At 40.7% G+C, this 22,485-nt stretch overlaps 1 protein-coding gene across 7 annotated transcripts in view; it reads left to right on the plus strand.

Moving 5' to 3' along the window:
- LOC135113231 (carboxylic ester hydrolase-like) overlaps positions 1-8,146 on the plus strand; it is a 137,824-nt gene extending 129,678 nt beyond the window's left edge. For 6 of the 7 annotated variants that reach the window (XM_064028401.1, XM_064028402.1, XM_064028405.1 and 3 more), the window contains 5 exons: positions 1,910-2,091; positions 6,070-6,223; positions 6,586-6,715; positions 6,806-6,920; positions 7,085-8,146. In XM_064028401.1, coding sequence (XP_063884471.1) covers positions 1,910-2,091; positions 6,070-6,223; positions 6,586-6,715; positions 6,806-6,920; positions 7,085-7,243 — 740 coding nt within the window. In that variant the 3' untranslated portion in view covers positions 7,244-8,146. The remainder of the gene's footprint in view (positions 1-1,909; positions 2,092-6,069; positions 6,224-6,585; positions 6,716-6,805; positions 6,921-7,084) is intronic. The other variant, XM_064028408.1, reaches the window with a different exon arrangement.
- The last annotated feature ends 14,339 nt before the right edge of the window (positions 8,147-22,485 follow it).

Here is a 22,485-nt window from a genome sequence, read left to right on the forward strand (position 1 = left end):
TTCCGGTGTTGTGTGAAGTGACGAGAACGTCATGTAGTAACGTGTACTACCTCATGTTGTTTGTGAATTATTATTTGTATTAACATATGTGCTTGTAACATAGAATAATCGTGTTTTCTACTCCACCAACATTAATCTGGTATTAAAGGTGATCCCAGGTGTGCTGAGTCAAGGTAAAGGTAGAGTGAGAGATAATTAGAGACGTCGCAGTGAGGCTGGTAGATACCTATCAGCGCCAGCATTTTTAATTGTCTCCGATTTCGTGGGGCAAAGGGGTGACTTAGCTAAATTTGAAATCGATGTGCAGGAAAAGTACAGCATGAATTGCTGCACAAGTGTATCTAAAATTAAAAACATAACCCTTAATATTAATATTCATACTTACTGGTGTATGATAAGGCTTTGTTAATTGAATTATAAGATAAAACTAAAAATAGGTAATGATTTTTTTTTTTTTTTAAGTAAGTATAAACAGTAAAAATAAAAGAATGTTGACTTCGGCTTGTGCATTTTATCTGGGAATGTTGAAAAATATCAGATATCACTGACACGTCCTGTATATGAAAGTAATCAGTGAAATAAAAAAAAGAACAGCACCGCTGGCGGACGTACGACGTACTTATCTTGATCATGATTCTTCAGTTAAAGAAAGCACCGCGCGCCGTTAGGAAGGAGTGTAAAGTGTAAAGAATAGCTTCTCAGTTCTGCCGATACAAAGGCATTTACTTTGCTTTACTATATCGTTCTTTCAAGAATTTTCTTAATTCCGCTGTAGTCCATGATTGTGGCGGTGATGTATCCATTGTGCAGGGTAGTCGAGTGTCTGTGTTTTGGTTTGCTCGCTGCCCAAGTACCCGAGGATAGTGATCGTACCGCAAAAATAAAGTCTCTGATACAAAATTATATTTTCTTTACATTAAATGGATTTGCCTGTTGTTTAGTACATGAAAATGCAAGTATATATTAATATACTTCCATTGAGGTCAGTAGAAAATTACAGATTGCCTGCCTTGATACACTTATAGGCTCTTTTAAGAATATTATCTGAAATTATGAATAGAGGCTCAAACAATGTCATGTGCTGTCAGTTATCACGAAATTAATTGACTTAAAATTCAGACGCATTACTGTGCAACGATACACCTTTGTAAGCTTGTAAAACCTTGCCCCAAAAAGTATTTATTTTCCGGCGAGAATTAAAAATTCTGGCGCTATCTGGTATCAAAACGCTCACTGCGACGTCTCTAATTCTGGCGATTTCGGATAGGTCGGGTAGGCACTCGAAGCCTTTAAAAATCCAGACCTTTAAAACTTTCCGGGATCAGTGTAACGTTCACTTTCTTGGAAAGATAACCGGGATCGTACGATCGTAAATAAGTAAGCGATCGTGACAATATATATATATATATATATATATATATATATATATATATATATATATATATATATATATATATATATATATATATATATATATATATATATATATATATATTCGACCATTACCGCCTTCGAGGTTATGCTAGACTTTTGGGATGGTCACTTAGCGAATCTTCCGTTTGTGCATGTATCTTAACTTAAGCCTTGTGACACTCGATATTTGCGTCCGTGTCGTCGGCTCTATGAGGGCATCTGCCTCTCAGCTTTTTTTTTTTTTTTTTTTTTCGTCCTCCGTTCTGGCACGTTTCCACCTTATAATGAGTATATCCAACGCATCGCAGCCACGTTTGGCAACACCTTTTGTTCCAGACTACTCTTCTCAAAAACAAAGTGCAAAGATCATGTTACCTTATCCAAAATTGTGATCAGTAGTAATATACAGTATTTACTGACAAACACTTCGAAATATCACATCAAGAACACATTTACAATACCATTGTAGCCCGTCATAACTCCTCTCTATTTGCAGGTTTGTTCAGTAAGAAAGGCGAAGCAGCGTTGAAAGAACTAAATGAGAACTTCCAAAAGGTGGGACCAGTCATGCTAAGATTAAGTGAACACAAAAAATCTGCCTATTTAACTCGGCGAGTGTTTCACTATTACATGAGCAACATCAACATAACGCTGGACGTCGAACCTGCTTTAACGAGCGTAAGTTTGAGGAGTGGAGATATTCATTTGATGATTAGTAGTGTTTGGACATTATAAAAACATAATTTAGAAACAGACTCTGATCCTATGATACTGGAAATTATATATATATATATATATATATATATATATATATATATATATATATATATATATATATATATATATATATATATATATATATATATATATATATATATATATATATATATACGAACACTTCTATGAAGTTAGGCGTTCTCCGCTTGTTTTTCTCACCTTCCAGCTGCTAACTCTGACTTATCCGTCCATGTATGGAGTATACTTCACATATATGGGGGTGGAATCAAAAGCTTTTCGTCTTATCAACTCTTCTCCTCTAACTGTCTCCGACCTCTCTCTCATCGCCGCAATGCTCCATCTCTTCCTATATTCTACTGCTATTTTCATGCTAACTGCTCTTCTGATCTTGCTAACTGCATGCCTCCCCTCCTCCCGCGGCCTCACTGCACAAAACTTTCTTCTTTTTCTCACCCCTATTCTGTCCACCTCTTTAATGCAGGAGTTATCCTTTCATCCCTCTCTTTGGTAAACTCTGGAGCTCCCTTCCTGCTTCTGTATTTCCTCCTTTGTTTTTGTTTTTTGTTTTTTTTATGTAGGAGGGACACCAGCCAAGGGCAACAGAATTGCAAAGAAAAAAATAAGGGGCCACTGGGGTGCCGGTCACCATACAGAGTCGAAAACATTAGTAAAAAACTACAGGATAAGTATCTTGAAACCTCTCTCTTGAAATAGTTCAAGTCATAAGAAGGTGGATACAGTAGCAGACAGGGGGGTTCCAGAGTTTACCAGAGAAATGGATGAATGATTGAGAATACTGGTTAATTCTTGCATTAGAGACGTGGAGAGAATAGGGGTGAGGGAAAAAAGTCTTGTGCACCAAACCCGCGGGAGGAGGGAAGGCATGCAGTTAGCAAAATCAGAAGAGAAGTTGGTATGAAAATAATGCAACATTGCAGCGATGAGAAAGCTGAAGACAATCAGTTAGAGGAGAGATGATAAGACGAAAAGCTTTCGATTCCACCCTGTCTTAAAGAGCGGTATGAGTGTAACCCCCAATACATGTGAAGCTTACCCCATATATAGACAGATAAAGCCTACGTACAGAGTTAGCAGGCGGGAAGTGAGAAAAACTGGCAGAGAAGACTCAGAATACGGAACTTCATAAAACCTGTTTTAGAAAGAGATGAGATGTGAAGTTTTCAGTTTAGATTATAAGTAAAGCACAGACTGAGGACGCTCATTGTAGAAGGGGACAGTCGAGTGTCACTGAAAAAAAAATGTTGTGTCGAGTTGATAGATGAAGGAACTGAGTTTTTGAGCCATTGAGCAGTACTAAGTTTCCCTGCCCAGTTAGAAATTTTAGAGGGATCACAAATCAGACGTTCTGTGGCTTCCTACTTGAACTGCTTATTTTCTGAAGGGCTGGACCTCGACGAAATGATGTGGAAAAGTACAGGGTGGTATCATCAGCGTAGGAGTGGATAGAACAAGAAGATTGGTTTGGAAGATTATTCATAAAAAATAGGAAGAGAGTGGGTGACTGAGGAATACCACTGTTAATAGATTTAGGAGAACAATGATCGTCTACCACAGCAGCAATAGAACGGTCAGAGGAAACTTGAGATGAAGCTTAGGAGAGAAGGATAGAAGCCGTAGGAGGGTAGTTTGGAAATCAAAGCTTTGTTCCAGACTTTATCAAAAGTTTTTGATATGTGTAAGGCAACAGCAAAAATTTCACCAAAATCTCTAAAAGAGTATAACCAAGATTCAGTAAGAAAAACCAGTAGATCACCATTAGAGCGCCCTTGACGGAACCCATACTGGAGATCAAATAAAAGTTCATGAAGTGATAGATGTTTAAGAATTTTCTTGTTGAAGATAGATTGAAAAAACTTTGGATAGGTAGGAGATTAAAGCAATAGGACGGTAGTTTGAGGGATTAAAACGGTAACCCTTTTTAGGAACAGCCTGAATGTAGGCAAACTTCCAGCAAGAAGGAAAGGTAGATGTTGATAGAGACAGATGAAAGAGTTTGACTACACTTTTTAATTTTTGAAAGAACGTTTAGGCGTTGGCCGAAATCCGTTAGCTACTCTGCCACATGACACAATTTATCTTAAATGTATCAGTTCTTTATACATTTTATTGAAATTCAAGTATTAAGTTTGGATTATTTAGCTCATCAAACAATGCAGTGCTGTAAATTGCTCGAGTTTTAAGATAATAAACAATCTGGATTTTACATAAATATCACAACATCTGGCAACATAACTCTCATTTAGGTCGAGTACCTGGGGTGCTTATCGGTAGGGTCAGGTCTGGTTAGAGAGAGAGAGATTAGAGGCTCAGCCTCTCAGGGATCACTCCCACGATGAAAGCATCTCCCAAATGCTCGTGTGTGTTTGTTTTTTTTTCACAGCCGGGAGAAATAGCTTATTTACAGCAAGAATAAGTATTTTTAGAAGAGAAGGCCCAATAGAGGTCCTATCATTACATCCTCCAGAGCAATAGCTCGAACAGCCAAAGCAACTAAAATGAGTGAGATGACAGTGCCACGAATCTGCTCTGCCCCAAATCGAGATTACGCGCAACAATTACCACGAAAAATAAGTTATAGAAAAGTTATTCACACAGTATCATACAATACAGAGAGAGAGAGAGAGAGAGAGAGAGAGAGAGAGAGAGAGAGAGAGAGAGAGAGAGAGAGAGCAGAAGGAGGAAGAAGGACGGACGCCTGTCCTTTGCACCAAGGTACAAGCACGGAGGCACAGTTTTCGGAGAACAACTGGAGAGACCCCTTCAGGTCCATAAGCCTTCCGAGGGTTTAGGCAAGCGATGGCATGGAAAACATCATTCAGAAGGATTTTAATGGGTAGCATGAAGTAGTCAGAGGGTGGAGGGGAGGGAGGAACAAGCTTTGAATCATCCAAGGTAGAGTTTTTAGCAAAAGTTTGAGCGAAGAGTCCAGTTTTAGAAATTGATGAGATGGCAGTGGTGCCATCAGGTTGAAATAAAGGAAGGAAAGATGAAGAAGCAGTCACTGGAGATATTTTTGGCTTTGTGCCAGAAGTCACGAAAGGAGTTAGATCTTGAAAGATTTTGACACTTTCTTTCAAGAGGAAGGTTTCAATACACTTATCCTTCAATTTTTGACGACCGCCTTTGATTGTTCGGGAACCGTCACCTCAGAGGGCCTTTTTTTATTATAGTATTTTTATTATATTATAGCGGAGCTAGACGCATCGTGATGTTCAGCCGTTTAGTGTGGGGTTTGATCGGAATTTTTTTTTTTTTTTTTTTTTGGAACGGGAGGGATTTTGGCGCGGAACACGGACATTTGAGGTGTTGGTTTTGAGTTCTGGATTGTGTGGTTTTGTTAGCATAGCAAGAGTTTCACGGTGATGCCTCGGACCGTAGGTGCAGCCGTCTTCACCAGTGTGTGCCTGTCTACTGGAGGAGTGATGTAGTGAGTGGCCACCCTGAGCCCTATCAGATTGTGGTGACAAGAGTGAGACCCCTGTCATCACTGTTCGCAGGGGACCAGAAGCGTTTGTGTGAACGAGGGTTACCCGCCGTGTCCCTCAGCTGGAAATCTTGAGGTGTTTAAGTTTCATTTATTTATTTATTTTTATTTATTTATTTATTTTTTTTTTTTTTTGTGAGTTTACACGAGTTGTGTATTAATTTATTTTGATATCTATTAAAGTGTTATTTGTATGTTTTATGTTTGTTTGCCCTGACAGGAGATTTTTTTAGTTTTCACTCCAGTGGTGAAGTTAAGGTGAGCCCAGGCTGGCTGGTGGGCAGCTGGTACTTCATTATATATATATATATATATATATATATATATATATATATATATATATATATATATATATATATATATATATATATATATATATATATATATATATAATCAACCTGTTTATTGGAAAGCTTGTGACAGACTTTGCCTACGGGATGTCCGCCCTACAATCTGCTGAGTTACACGGCAAAAAACCTCATAGCAAGACCTTCGCATACAGGCTTGACCACTACCTCGAGAAGTCCCAGCATACATTGCTGACAAATTCTTACATCCAGAGAAAACGTAAGTATACCGAGATTGTGCTTAAGCTTGCTTGGCATGAAGATCGGCTATCTTACACCACTGAAAGCTTTGCCATTCCCATTAATTTATTTTCAGCACTACGGTTATTATTTGTCTTACAAGCCTCTCGTTGTCTTTGTCTTTCCACAAGAGTATACTAAACGTTAGCAGAGTTTCAGAACTGTATTCCTTCAACTTGAGATTGGATCTGATCTTTCTTCTTTGTATGGGCGCTTTTGTTTATTCTTTTTGTTAATGTTTCATATTAAAACGCTATTGTGATTTTTTTTTCCTGTAGTTCGGAACTGTTTCAGTTGTCTTGTATCATGTAGTTACAAATGAAACACTTCTTTACATTTCAGTGGCGGGACACGGTGACGATAACAGATATCTCTTCAACTTCCCTCCGCCGTTGGGCCCTCTGACCCGTCCACAGGATCTCCACGTTCGTGATATCATGGTGACCCTTTGGACAAACTTTGCACACACAGGGTATGTTTACTAAAGGTCATAAATATATGACAATCTTCATGTTTCCCTCGATAGAATACAGTTTAATATGCCATCCTTTTTTTTTTTCAGGAACCCGACTGTCAACGGCACACTGGGCTTCAGATGGACACCCGTTTCACCCAAGAAGCCTGTCAAATTTCTGTCCATCACCACCAACCCAACCATGCAGTGTATCGATGAACAGGTAAGGAAAGCTTACCAGCCTGCTTTTTTCTGATTCGCAGTCGCTGTGCTGTTAGTAGAAAAAAGTTAAAACAAGAAATCCTCTGGTGTAATGTTTATGGTTACCACACTTCCAATAATAATGCATAACCACGCCCTCCAACAACAATTCTTTTCCTTTGCCAGAAGCGAGACTTCTGGAATTCCCTACCAACCGAGAACAGTAAGATCCTCTATCCCGAGCATTTTCTTCTGGACTCGTGTGCACCTGCTGAAACCCTGAACCCCACTTCACTCGCTGCTATGGGAACATGCAATGCATTTGAGTTCCTATGTAATAACTAATTATATTTTACTTAGTTTTTTTTTTTTTTCTTTTTTCATCACTCATCATTATTTTCAGCAGAGATAAAAAAGAATATAGCATTTTGCAGTCTATATAAGTGCTGACAGCATCATAATTAAACTTTGTTAAATAAAGCAAAATCCTGATGTATTTCACTGTGTGCGCAGCTGTGGAGAAAGATACAGAAGACGATGCTAAGCTACATGACTGTAAAGTAAATGTTTGAACACTCTTATTCAAATACCAGTAATAATAACATTCTTGTTAGACTGAAAACCCACGCAGTAATGACTGACTGACTTAAAACTTAGACTTAGTAGTCTGGGGTAAAAGAAAACTATTAAGCAGCTAATATGTCAATGCAGAAAACATAGGAAATGTTATTCATTAGGGATTTCGACCCGAAAAAGCACAGAAGTGGACTTATTTGTAATACATATATATTTTTTCAGGCTAGTTTACTTGTTTCGTGGAAATAATGTTTGAGGCAAATTTAAAATCACAAGGCAATTTCTCTTCTAGATTTAAATGCAATTGTATAATATTTGTTTCACAGTTATGCTAAGTAAAACTAAGAATCATTCTTCCATCCTAATTCTACATGAAGGAATTTAAGAGGAAAATCTCATTCAATTTTAGTTTTATAAACACGTGCTATAAATATTATAGAAATTAAATTGCCATTAATTTTGTCTGTTTTTGTGCGACACCGTGCAACACTGTAAGTGGCTGTTGTTGTTCACAGCAAACAACATTTGCTATTATTAACCATGTATACTGAGATCAGCTTGCATGCAGTATGACTGAAAACAGTATTCATGTCAATCCATTACATTCACCAACATGCCTCTTTTCTGTCTAAGAATAGCAAAGTAAAAAAAAATAAATAAATAAAAAAAAGTGTGATGGTGTGTAGGTGTGTGTGTGTGTGTGATAGTGTGCGTGTGTGTGTGTGTGTGTGGGTGGGTGGGTGGGTGAGTGTGTGTGTGTGTGTGGGTGGGTGGATGGGTGTGTGTAGATTGCAATTAAAGAAAAAATATCATTAACTATAGAATCTTGCCTGAAGGAATAAACACAGCTTACTAAACACGCCCCTCGTCCAACATGTCTCACAATCGATCACTCAATGCCTACCAGATCACCTCTTTTTAGAGTTATAAAACTACCTACTATTGTGACATAAAAAAAAAAAGTAATAAATACTGGGCTAGGGTTACCCAAAGCTTTTTTAGGTTTAGATTTTTAGTGTAGTCTGGAAACAGAACATACTTCCTTAGTTGTAGAACTCGTTTATTCTATAGGAGTACGTAGCCCTGTACTTAATAAATATAGCTGCATTCTTAATATCAATCAACTAGTATACTAATTACCTAGGAAGATCTGTTTTGTAACCCAAGAATCACGAAGAAGAAATGAAACACAAAAGGTAGAAGAATGAGACAAGAATGAAGAAATGAAGACGAAAGCAAGAAAATAGAAAGAATAAATGAGGGAAGATGATAAACAGAAAGCAGGTACCAAGATTACAAGAAGCTATCACCACCTTGATAGATGAGAGAAGAGACGTGACCACCGAGAACAAGATACGCTGAGTCAACAAAAGACTAACCGAGCTGGAGATTAGCATCAGCTTACAAGAAATACCCATGTGGTTATCATAGAATTACTACACAAGGGAAGCAGAGGTCACCAGCAGCAAATGACGTGGACAAGACGAACAACCGGCACACAAGAAGCGCCTCCTTCTTGTTCCTGATAAGATGGAGATGTGATTTACCGAAGTTACTCGAGAATGAAATTTTATTGAAAGTTAAGGAGAAATAAACTGTGTAATCGAAGTATGGGAATAGTTACTTGAAAATTAACCTTACTGAAAGTATAGTAAACTGAGCCACATGATCAAAGCATAGGAAAATCAATATATTTACTCGAAAATGAGCTTTATTGAAAGTTATATGAAAGAAAATAAACCATATGATCGAAATATTGGAAAATAAATCTTACAGCAACGGAAGCCTTATTGGGGAAAAAAAAAAAAAAAAAAAAGTCGCTTTAACATTTCGTGTATATTATCAGGTGTATGAGACCGGAATAGACGGGAGACAAACCAGATAGCGATGGCAGACCAGAGAGGGTCAAGACGGGCAAGCCGTCTGCCACAGTACCACTAAGTAGAGCCAGACAATTGTAAGGCAGTCAGAGTAAAATGTTGACGTTATATATTGACAAAGGAGGATTGGATAGGTGTAGGATGTGGTTCCATATTGAATATTAGTTGTGGGGTCTGTGTAGGGTGTGTTTTATCATTAATTGTTAATTGCGTGAAGTGATTTCAATTGTGTGAAGTGTAATGTGGAGTGTCTCGAGATATTTCATGGAATTTACGTCGAGATTAATCCAATTTTCGTATATGATCGTCTAAATGCAAATATATGTAATAATACAAATTAAGTAAAATTTATAAAAAAACTTAAATGCGTTTCCTTGAACCCACAAAGGCCATAGGGTAAGGATCATGCAACACAGAAGCACGAGATATGAGTTGCCATCACCCCCTGATCCCCAGATGTAAACAAAGTATGAAACGCCACTCTTATTAAACATGAAAATATGGAGAATCACACAAGCAAAATATAAAATACTTAACTAGCCAATACCACATTCTTCTTCCCTAAAAAAGGAAACGCATAGTACAAAACAACAAAAAAAAAAAATTCTAAACCTAATCAAGTCTAGTCACACCCATATAACATGAGTTTTGATATATGACTAGATCTTAGTCCCGGCATAGCATCTTTGATCATTAGTTTTTGGCACTATGGGATCATAATATCTAGTTCCTCTTATAACACTGGTTCTGGCAAAACTGTCCTTCCGATTACTCTAGGCTGGCTTGATGAATGACGTTTGGTTTCTCAGATGAAGCTGGATGGACATGGGGCCAGGTCAGTTTACAAACACAACTGACTCTCTCCCATCAGGATGCCTGATATTAGCATAAGTGAGATTTATACCAATAAGTTCAACCTCATCTACGAGAGGCTCATTCTTACTCTGCACAAACCTCTTTAGCAATACAGACCCTAGAGTCATTCGCCATGAGGTTAGAGACCTTTCATGAGTTGAGTTATGTTGGAATGAGAAGAATTGTTCATGGGGCGTGGTGTTTGCAAGTGTACACATTCCTTCGATCACAACTTCATATCTGTATCTTGTCCTGTCGCTCCATTCCCTCCTCAGGATCCCACAGAGCGGAGGTGCCATTGCCATTTTTCCTCTCCTTATTTGGGGAAGTACGGCTGAGGAGGTATTATTCTAATTTTCTGTTTTTCTTGGAATGACTAATGCTTCCATGTCAGAGACCGGTCTCTGTGTGCTAAGCACATAACAGAAATGACAGTGTTTGGCATGGAGGCGTACATTTCTCACTCTTTTGGGACCTAAACCTTCCAAAGCTTGGTTTAACACAACATGTTCTCGTGCTTTGCATGATAGAGAGATGGCCCACATAATAGTACTTGAGCCTTCCATCACCAGAATCTAATACACTTAATATTTCTGCCCGGAATCATGTCAAGGAAAACTCCTTCATTAATAGAAAGTGTCAAAATCTTTCAAAATCTAACTCCCCTCGTGATTTCTGGCACCTAGCCAAAAATATCTCCACTGAATTTGCTTCTTCATTTTTCCCTCCTTTATTTCAGCATGATGGTATCACTGTTATCTCATCTATTTCTAAAGCTGAACTCTTCGCTTCGAAAAAAAAAAAAAAAACTATCTTGGATGATTCAGGACTTGTTCCTCCCTCTCCTCCCCAACCCCCATTTCCGATTACTTCGTGCTACCCATTGAGATTCTTCATAACGATGTTTTCCATGCTCTCGCTGGCCTTAACCATCAGAAGGCCTATGGATCTGATGGGGTCCCATCTATTGTCCTCCGAAACTGCCTCCGTGCTTGCACCTTGCCTAGTCAAACTCTTCCAACTCTGCCTATCAACATCTACCTTTCCTTTTTCCTAGAATTTTGCCTACATTCAGCCCTAATAAGGGTGGCCGTTCTAATCTCTCAAACTACCGTTCTATTGCTTTAATTTCCTGTTTCTCTAAAGTTTTTGAATCTGTCCTAAACATGAAGATTCTTAAACACCTATCACTTCACACCCTTCTATCTGATCGTCAGTATGGCTTCCGTCAAGGCCGCTCTACAAGTGATCTGGCTTTCCTTACTGAGTCTTGGTCATCCTCTTTCAAGAATTTTTGTGAAACTTTTGCTGTTGCCTTGGACATATCAAAATCTTTTGATAGAGTCTGCCACAAAGCTTTGATTTCCAAACTTCCCTTCTACGGCTTCTATCTTTCTCTCTGTAACTTCATCTCAAGTTTCCTTTCTGACAGTTCTATTGTTGCTGTGACAGACGATCACTGTTCTCCTAAATCTATTAACAGTGTGTAACGGTGTCTCATAATTAATAATAATATGTATTGTATTTATAATACCTTGCCTGATTAGCAATATAAGTGTATGTATACATATATGCATAAGTGTAGATAGTGTGTGTTGGCGGATAAGGATGGGGCGGATATGATCACGTCACTCTACGTCACACACACACTATCTAAGTATCTAAGTATTCTCCATAATTAATCTCTCCCTAATGTATTTTGGCATGTATTATTCTTAGCTATAAGTAGCTTTTCCCTTGCCTTATTTATAAAATTAGAGAGTTATAATTATGAATATATTCATGTACTGTGAGTGCGGTCAACCCGCCCCTATTTCTACTGTCAGCACTTTTTGAAGGCGCTAAGCGACCCTTGTGCCGGCTCCGGCAGTCTCTTGCCAGGGTGTAACGCTGTACCACACAGAGGACATCCGTTGTCCCGTACACGCCACGCCCTTCTCCAGAACTCTGTACATATATCTAAATATACATATTTTTATACGTTCACCTTTGACATTTATCTGAAAACCACAAAAACTCACCAAGAGTGACTTTACCTATTATACAAATGTAAGAAACTAATGAACAGTGTCCAGCGGTAATTCATAATTCAAAACCACTCTGGAACAAGTGGTGTTCCTCAGGATTCTGTCCTGTTATCCACTATCTTCCTATTATTTATCAGTGATCTTCTAAACCAAACTTCTTGTCCTATCCGCTCCTACGCTGATGATACCACCCTGCACTCTTCCACGTTTTTTCATAGACATCTAACCCTTCAGAAACTAAACAATTCATGCAACGAAGCTACAGAACGCTTCAAAAACTCCATTTTTCCATCTATCAACTCGACACAACCTTCCAAATATATGATAAGATGGAAAAATAGATGGAAAAATGGAGTTTTTGAAGCGTTCTGTAGCTTCCTTGCTACATCTATCTTCCATCTATCAACTCGACACAACCTACCAAATATATGATAGGATGGAAAAATAGCTGGAAAAATGGAGTTTTTGAAGCGTTCTGTAGCTTCCTTGCGTGAATTGTTTAGTCTCTGAAGGGTTAGATGTCTATGAAAAAAACGTAGAAAAGTGCAGGGTTGTATCATCAGCGTAGGAGCGGATAGGACAAGAAGTTTGGTTTAGAAGATCACTGATAAATAATAGGAAGATAAGGTCATTTTTCTTTTGCTATTGTTATCATTATTACTATATATATATATATATATATATATATATATATATATATATATATATATATATATATATATATATATATATATATATATATATATATACTCGTATATATATATATATTGTTACACCTGGGGTATGGGTGCGGGTGGCAGCACTGTTGGATGTGGCAACACTGGGAGAGGCGGGAAAAGAGAGAGAGCAGAGAAGCGTGGCCCCAGAGGAAGCGAGCGTGTGCCTGCCTGCTTTGGAAGTGTTTCCTTGCCTGTTGAGTGCCCTTTTGAGTGCCTGTCGTGCCCTAGGAAATTTGTGGTGCCCCTGTGAACTTGAAAAGCAGTGTACTTGCGGAGGATTTGTCAATAAACCTAGGAAATAGAGCCCGTATTTTCCCTTGTGCCCTGGCCTCGTGTGTGTGTGCCTTGTCCCAGCGTTCAGAGTGTGACTTATTTGAGGTCCCGCTGCTCTAGTTCCTCAACCTGTGCCCGTGTGGATAACACGCCCGCCCGGAGTGAGGGGTGGGCGCAACAAGTGGTGTCATAGAGTGAGATCCGGGGAACAGTGAGCAGTGAGAGACGGTGAGTTATCATGGAGTCACAAGATGGCCGCCATGACAGGGACGAGGGTGGACCGAGTGAAGTTAAACCGGGCCAGATGGACTTGATTGCTGCCATGCTGGCCGGTATGAGGCAGGAAATGGCAGTGGACCGTGAGGCACAGGCTCAGAGGGCACGTGAGCAGGCTCAACGGGCGCACGACCAGGTTCGCCATCTTGAGGATGTGCTTGAGAGCAGCGTCGCGTCCTTGAAGGCAGAAACACAGCAGTACACCGACAGCATTAGGAATGAACTGCTGGACAAGGTGCAGACTCTGGAAGGTGAGGTCCAGGGCCTAAGGGAGGAGGTGAGGACAGAGAAGCAGCGGCGCTAGCTGGCAACAGCGCACGCGGAGGAACAGGCGGCCCCAAGTGTTCTGGCGTTAACCGCCGGGATGGCGGACCTGCTGGGGCCTGCTTGGGCAAGAACCCTTGGCTCGGGGGGCCTCGCAGCGTCGTGTCAGAGCCGGTAGCTGCTTCAGGGGGCTGGGGAGCCATCGGAACCCCTCCCTTGAGCCTGGCTGGTGGCAGGCTGGGGCTCAATCAACTCCCCCTTCTGCCGCCATCACCCCCTCTGTCTCCCTCCCCCGGCCGCCCCTCTAGCTGCCCGCACGAGTCGCGTTCTCCACCCTTCAGTCCTTCGGCTTCCCAGCTTTTGGGGAAACGCAAGCCAGCGGAGTACGACGGGAAGGTAGCCCGGGAGGCTTACGTCGCCTAGTTCGAGATGCTAGCCTCTGCCCAGGGCTGGAACGAGGCTGAGAAGGCGCTTCAGTTGGCAACAGCGCTGCGAGGCTCCGCTGTGGAGGTCTTGGGGCACATGCCGCCAGCCCAACGCGCCTGTTATGGAAGTGTGGCAGAGGCCCTTCTGTGCCGCTTCGGGCACCACCACCAGGCCGAGGTGTATCGGGCTCGCCTGAAGAAGAGGACTAGGGAGCGGGGCGAGACGGAGTCCCAGTTGGCGCAGGACGTGGAGGCGTTGGTAAGAAGGTCGTATCCCGTGGCCCCAGAAATGATTGTGGTGCTGGCTCGAGATTCCTTCATTGACGCCCTAGACGACCAGCAGCTGCAAATCTACGTCAAGCAGGCGCACCCTGGGGACCTGAAGGTGGCGCTGGTGAGGGCCTTGGAATTTAAGGCCTTCCTGAAGATGACCAGCGGACAAGGGGCGGCCGCCCAACCCCGCCGTGACCTCCGAGGCCGGAAGGCGAAGGTGGAGAAGCCACCGTCGAGGAAGGCAAGCTCAGACGGTTTGCGTGGCTCATGTTGGGGCTGTGGCGAGAAGGGCCACAGACACAGTCGGTGCCCGAGGGAACGAAGGACAGGTTCTCTCGACCGGCTGGGTTCTGATGCCGTTCAGCCTTGCTGCAAGGATTGCGGCAAGTCTGGCCACCGCTACAGTGCCTGCCCCAAGCCAAAGGAAGAGGTGCAGGCGGGAAACTCGGACAGGCTGGAGAAGGGGGCCGAACCCCAACTGTCCTCAGTCCCCGGGCCCCGCCTTGTGTAAGCTGCCGCCGGACAACCAGCGCGATGCAGGTGGAGGGCTCAGTGGACGGCAACCCATGCCGCCTGACAGTGGACACCGGAGCTGAGAAGATTTTGGTGCGGCCTGACATGCTGGCCGCCTCTCGAGTCCCAGACGCGCCACAGAAGCTGTGTGGCGTGACGGGGCACTGTGTGCAGCTCAAGGGCCCAGTAGATATTCGTATCGGCGTGGGCAGCGCTCTGGAGCGGCTGCCGGTGTACGTCGCCGACTTGGACGAACCATGTCTGCTGGGACTCAGGCGGTGCTCCCACAGTGCCTATTTTGTGACTATTTTGGTGGTTTTTTTTTTTTTTTTTTTTTTGTGGATGCCTTTGGACTCCCTTTGTTGACGTGTCCAAGCTCTACACTACGTGCTCCCGTCTCGTGCTTTTATCACGTCTGTTCCTGTTTTGGCCGAGCCTCCTTTAGTGTGCCACCTGCTACCAAGCTCCTTTCTGTGCCTATCCTGAGTGATTTTGGGATTTCTGGGCTGCCTTCACTGCTTTTAGCCCCCAGGCACACCACCACGTGCGTTGTCGTCCCCGTCCCGTCACGGATGCATCACTTCTCTGCGCTGCCGCCTAGATCCACTTCGGTGTTCCTGTCTCCACACTGCCGCTGTATTTGCTGAGTGCCTAATAGGCTTTGCGGCCTGTTCTACGATTTGGATCTTCCTACACGTTTCGCGGAGTCTGCCTTGTCTCCGGCTGGTTCCCTGCCTGTCCCCCAGCTCTTGTGCTTTGTCCTGGTCCTGCCTGCTTGTGATAAGCATCCACCACCATCCCCCAGCCTCCTGTCCTGTCTATAGCTCTACATCTTTTATCTAAGTATATGATATTTATTTGCCTTGCTGTGGTTCTCTAATTTTTTTGTACGGTGAATATTTTTGGGGGGGATTTACCGCCTTTGCTCCTGTGTTTTTGGCGTTTCATTTTTGCATGTATTGCTTCCTCTGTTTACATTTGTTTACATTTTACATTTTTCCTCATCTGATTGGCCGCGGCAACTTATTTCGCTCTCTGATTCGCTGTTCTTATCGTGCCGTCATTTTGTGCATCATCCTTTCATTTTCTCTTTTCTTAGGGCTTTGTGTTTTGCTTTTTCATTGTGATGTGTCTTTCTACACTGTTACACCATTAACCACCGCTATACACGCATCCTTCAATACATACACCCACAATTACTGTCTTTTTGCTTGTGTGTAGCATTTTTATATACCACATTTTCTTGCATTTGTACAATTTTTCCCTAGGCATATATATTTTTGTCTTTGTGCATTTTTATTTGTTTTGGACCGCCCTGCAGTAACCGTGTGCCAGTTTTACCTGTCTGTTTTACCTGTTTGCTGTGTGTGTGTTGTGATGTTCCCTGAGACTGCCTTTGTCAACCCCTGGGCCGCCACAGCTTCCTGTGACAAGTCATTACCTTACGCTTGCCCATACCTGTACCTCTCCTTGCTGAAGCTGCAGCATCCCCAAGTCTACCCCTTATCCAGTTGGGTTGTGTTATAACTTTTTTTTAATTTATTGAGACCGAATCAGCCTAACTCATTTATGTTTGTGCTCACTCCTGGAACTGTTATTCTACCATTTTATCTTTTCATACTTGTGTACTGATTTTTTGGACGTGTATGCTTTTGCAAATATAAGTTCATTCTGCATAGCAAACCAATATTTGCTTAATTTTTGCCATATTTTGCCAGCAGTTGCTTAGATTTTTTTTTTTTTTTGTCACTTGATTTACATTTTACTATTAGTCACATTATAATTCCACATATGTTATTGCTGATATATTATTCCATTTATATTTAGTGTCTTTGTGTTTACTTTTGTGTACATTTCTCTTGTGTATTTTTTTTTTTTGGTATTTTTGTGTATTTATTTTAGTTTTTTTTTTGGGGGGGTAAATGCTTTTAAGAAGTGGCAATTCTGCAATGTCTAATCCTAGCATTTCTACTCTGCTTACTGGTACTGGTTCTGCTTTTGTTGCTGCCACTATGGCTCCTCCTGCAACCACTAGTAAACTCCAGCACCCTACCATTAAAACATTTGGAGGTGAGGATCCAACTACTCTGCATTGTCGCTTGTACAGCAATGTGAGGACTTGATGTCAAACAGTAACATCACCTCGGGGGCAGACAAGATGTTTGTACGGTCGCAGTTGATTCCAGGATCACTTGTCTTTATCATGATGTCCGCTCATTGCTTTAAGCCTTGTATGCTTCAAGGTGGCTATACTGAGTTTCGTTGTAATTTCTTGCATGCCTTTGGAGCTTCACAGACTCACGATTCCTTTCTTTGGGCTTTTCATTATGCTGAGTCGCTTACTACGTAGCTCGAAAATGTAGGTCACATGGTTGGTCAAGTTCATGCTACCAAGTATGCACGTGATGCTATTGCATTTTTGAAGTCTGGAAACTGGATACAAAATGGCCAGATGAGTCTAGATAAACTACAAGTCTTCTTAGAGCTCACAAGTTATGTTAATTATCTTACTCTTGGGAAAGACGTGTTGCTTCCACCATTGAGATTAAACCCACTGACTCTCTTTTTGATTTTGCCATGAAAATCAGTAATAAACTGCAGGAATTGCCTCATGCTCATACCTTGTCACCTGTTGTAAGTGACCCATCTCCTGCACCTTCACCACCTCAAATGTCTGCCGTTGATTGTATTTTCTATCAAGTGTTGCCTTCGTCCCGGCATTCAACTTTTTTCATGCACCTGTTGTTGCAAAGATGGTCACACCTACTCATATTGCTTTCTTAAGAAAAAACTCCAGTCTGCTTGCTCTTCGCCTCCACCTGAGCATGACACAACTTATAAGAATGTGCCTTCAAAGCAGTTTTCAAGCCACTCTCGTCCTAAACCTTCCTCGCCTGGTCGTCATGTCCATTTTCATTCCTCTGCTCCTACACGATATACGTGCTCACCATCTCCGGCTCTGAGACCTCATATGACTCTTCAGCTTCCTGTCCGCTTTCACTCCTCTGCTCAGACACGGTATACTCACTCACCATCTCCAGCCCCGAGACCTCGGATGTCTCCTGAGCGTCCATCTAAATTCTGACTTGTTCATGGTCCAAGTAACCACATGACAGAGGAATGTTTCAGAATTCTAGAATGGTAGCAAGAGCAAGTTGTAATGGCCTCTCCGTCAAATTTTCATAGCCGTCAACCACAGCGCCGTAAAGATTAGTGCCGTCTTGTCCAGAGCACTCTCTCACTCTTCCCAAGTTCATTGCTGCCATTCAAGGTATGCCTTTCAAGACCTTGAATTTTTTGCAAAACAGTTTTGAGTTTGTCAAAGTGAGACTCAAGATCATGATACACCAAAATCAAATCATCAAGGTATACAAACAAACCATCGCCAATAAGACCTTGAAAAAGACTATTAACAAGTCGCTGGCAAGTCAGGGACGAATTATGTAAACCCAGAGCCACTCACAATGAACACAGAGCCACTCACAATGAACTGATGACGTAGAAAAGGCAGTAATCTCACGGCAATTAGAATCCAATGGAATTTGCCAAAAATCTGATTTGATGTTATGAGTAGTGAATACAGTGTTATATTTCCCAATGGACTGCAAAAGGTCACTTAAAACAGTAAGAGGATAATGATCATGGATGGTCGGAGTTAACTTTCCAAAAATCAACTACAGCACGAAAAGAACCGTCTTTCTTGGTAACCAAAAAACAGAGGTGAGTTCCATGGAGAGTGTGATTCTTGGATGATACTGTCTTCCAGCATTCCATCAACTAAATACTGAACAGCACGCTGTTTTGTTATTTTCTGAAATTTGAAAATGAATCTGTTCTGCTTTCTTGCTATTATGTCGCTGTATTTGCTTTTGTGTGCCTTCTCCAATTACACACACTTACACATTTGTCCTTATATATCTACACATATTTCATATTCTCCTTACTATTATTCTTGTGACTTATGGTATTTTATGTACATTTTTTTTTATGTGCATTTACATATTTGTTTTGCCTTCATTTATTATTTTGTGTGCCTTACACAGATATGCACACTACATGTTCATATCCATATTTCTCATTATTGTGTCTTCATATTTGATTTTTTTTTTTTTTTTTTTTATGTTTTCGCTGCAGGGTCGCATCATAAGTGTGGCCGAGCTATATGATAGGATGTACACATGTATATAAGTTCATTTTCCTTCTGCTATTGTTATCATTATTACTACTATTTATCATATATATATACTCGTATATATATATATATATATATATATATATATATATATATATATATATATATATATATATATATATATATATATATAATTTGTAAATACAACGCCTCTCGATCCCCTTTTGTTTTTTATCTCTCCATAGGTGGCATCACGTGCGCCCCCTCACACAGTCAGTCAGCGGCTGGCCTCTAGGCCATTTAGGTTTACTCTATACTTGGCAGTTTGTTATTATACTGGGAGATATTTTACTCAGTGTTTGTTGTTATCCCTGGATTTGGACATTACCACATGTGCTAGCTCAACCCCCTAGCACAGATAATTATATCCTCTTCTTCAGTGACACTTAATAGCCCCCTTCTTTTACACTGAGCATCCTCGGTCTGTCATTTACTTATAATATAAACCAGAAACTTCACATCTCTCTAGCTAAAAGAGCTTCGATGAAGTTAGGCGTTATGAGTCGTCGCCGCCAGTTTCTCTCATCCCCCCCACCAACTGCTAACTCTGTACAAGGGCCTTATCCGTCCATGTATGGGATATGCGTCATATGTATGGAGGGGTTCCTCTCATAGTGCTCTTTTTTTTTTTTGACAGGTTAGAATCAAAAGCATTTCATCTTATCAACTCTTCTCTAATTGACTGACTTCAGCCTTTCATCACCGCAGTGTTGCATCTCTTGCCATCTTCTACCGCTATTTTCATGCTAACTGCTTTTCTGATCTTAATAACTGTATACCTCCCCTTATGCTGCTGCCTTGCTGCACAAAACTTTCTTTTTCCTCTCACCAGCATTCTCAGTCATTCATCCCTTTCTGTAGTAAACTCTGGAACTCTCTTCGTGCTTCTGTATTTCCTGAACTCTTTCAAGAGGAAGGTTTCAAGACATTTATTCTTTAAATTTTGATGACCGTTTTTGACTGATTAGGGAACAGCACCTCAGTGGGGACCCTTTTATATATATATATATATATATATATATATATATATATATATATATATATATATATATATATATATATATATATATATATATATATATATATATATATATATATATTTTTTTTTTTTTTTTCCCTTAGACTGAGTCTGTCTCTCTCTCTCTCTCTCTCTCTCTCTCTCTCTCTCTCTCTCTCTCTCTCTCTCTGTATATATATATATATATATATATATATATATATATATATATATATATATATATATATATATATATATATATATATATATATATATATATATATATATATATATATATATATATATATATATATATATATATATATATACCCCAGAAATGGGTCCAAAGCAGTAGTCAAAAATTGAAGGATAAGTGTCTTGAAACCTCCCTCTTGAAAGAATTCAGGTCATAGGAAGTGGAAATACAGAAGCAGATGGGGGGTTCCAGAGTTTACCAGAGAAAGGGATGAATGAATGAGAATACTGGTTAACTCTTGCATTAGACAGGTGGACAGAATAGGGGTGAGAGAAAGAAGAAAGCCTTGTGTAGCGAGGCCGCGGGAGGAGGGGAGGCACGCAGTTAGCAAGATCAGAAGAGTTAGCATGAAAATAGCGGAAGAAGACAGCTAGAGATGCAACATTGAGGTGATGAGAGAGAGGCTGAAGACATTCAGTTAAAGGAGAGGAGTTGATGAGACGAAAAGCTTTTGATTCCACCCTGTCTAGAAGAGCGGTATGAGTGGAACGCCCCAGACATGTGAAGCATACTTCATACATGGACAGATAAGGCCCTTGTGCAGAGCTAGCACCTGGGGGGGAGAGAAAAACTGGCGGAGACGTCTCAGAACGCTTAACTTCATAGAAGCTGTTTTAGCTAGAGATGAGATGTGAAGTTTCCAGTTCAGATCATAAGTAAAGGACAGACCGAGGATGTTCAGTATAGAAGGGGAGGACAGTTGAGTGTCATTGAAGAAGAGGGGATAGTTGTCTGGAAGGTTGTTTCGAGTTGATAGATGGAGGAATTGAGTTTTTTAGACATTGAACAATACCAAGTTTGCTTTGCCCCAATCAAAAATTTTGGAAAGATCAGAAGTCAGGCGTTCTGTGGCTTCCTTGCGTGAAATGATTACTTCCTGAAGTGTTGGACGTCTATTGTAGTCGCAACGGCAGGTCTTCATTAGCTCTCAGGTAATCTGTTTTACTGATAACACTCATCATCGTAGGATCGAGGAAAGGCAGTTCTCTCTTTCTCTGACATTTATTGATGAGGTAGGCATGACCGTAAGAACTGCAAACAAGTTCTCAGTCTCAATTTCTTATAAAATAACATTATACACTGATATTAAACACTTTCAACATATTACAATATTCATTAACAATACATTCAACCAACCTGGCACTATGACAATCAGTTTTTACTACAAAATTAAAGTATTTACCTCGGTCACCTTCCTGCCCGTCTTTGTTTGAGTGCAACTTAGCCGTGAGTGAAGCCCACATCGGCTTTGGTGCTTAATATAGCATTGAATACTGATACATATATTACACGTCTTCATGCAAATAGAAAATATTGAACATTTCACTTATGATTACCGAGGAATAACGATATGAGGTACATACGTTTTACGTACAGTAACATGGCTCCCCTAAATTGTGTAACAATTTACCTTAAATTAACATTAGTATGTACCTTAAAACTAGGATTAGCGCCTAATATGTTTTGTTACACTGACTCCTTGGCGGGGAGGTTCCGGTCTATTATTATGCATCACCTTCTAACAACAATACTAAACTATGTATTGGCCTCTCTATGATGGTCCTTTTACTATTCAGTATCCACATGACCTGGTTTCATTTAAAGTTATGCCCCTTCCTTGATGATGTGTTCTTTTGTGGTGGTGGCATATTATCAACTGGGTTATGTGTGATGTTTTGGGAAGGATGACTGGATGTTTGGATTCATCTGTCAGATTGGAAAGCTTCAATCTTCCTCCTACCCTCATGATACCATTTTTATCAATGAAGGGATCTAACTTATAGAGGGAACTGGTCTTGTTTATCACTTTTGTTCCTTTGCCATTGTCCCCTCTAATTATTAAGGAATTATGGTTAGCAGATGATTTCAGTACATTTATCTCTCTTTGGAATGTCTTTGCTTGCAGTTGTTTTATAATTTCATTTTCAACTTCTGACACTTCTGCTATATTCACTGGCTCATATGGGTCTCCTTTTACTTTAGTAGTGCCATCATCTTTTCCGTTGAAACTGTTCAGAAGCTTGAGGCATACAGCAACTGCCCTCTTTGCTTTAAACCAAT

Source organism: Scylla paramamosain, chromosome 25 (genome assembly GCF_035594125.1).
Source record: "Scylla paramamosain isolate STU-SP2022 chromosome 25, ASM3559412v1, whole genome shotgun sequence".
NCBI classification, from domain to species: Eukaryota; Metazoa; Arthropoda; class Malacostraca; order Decapoda; family Portunidae; genus Scylla; species Scylla paramamosain.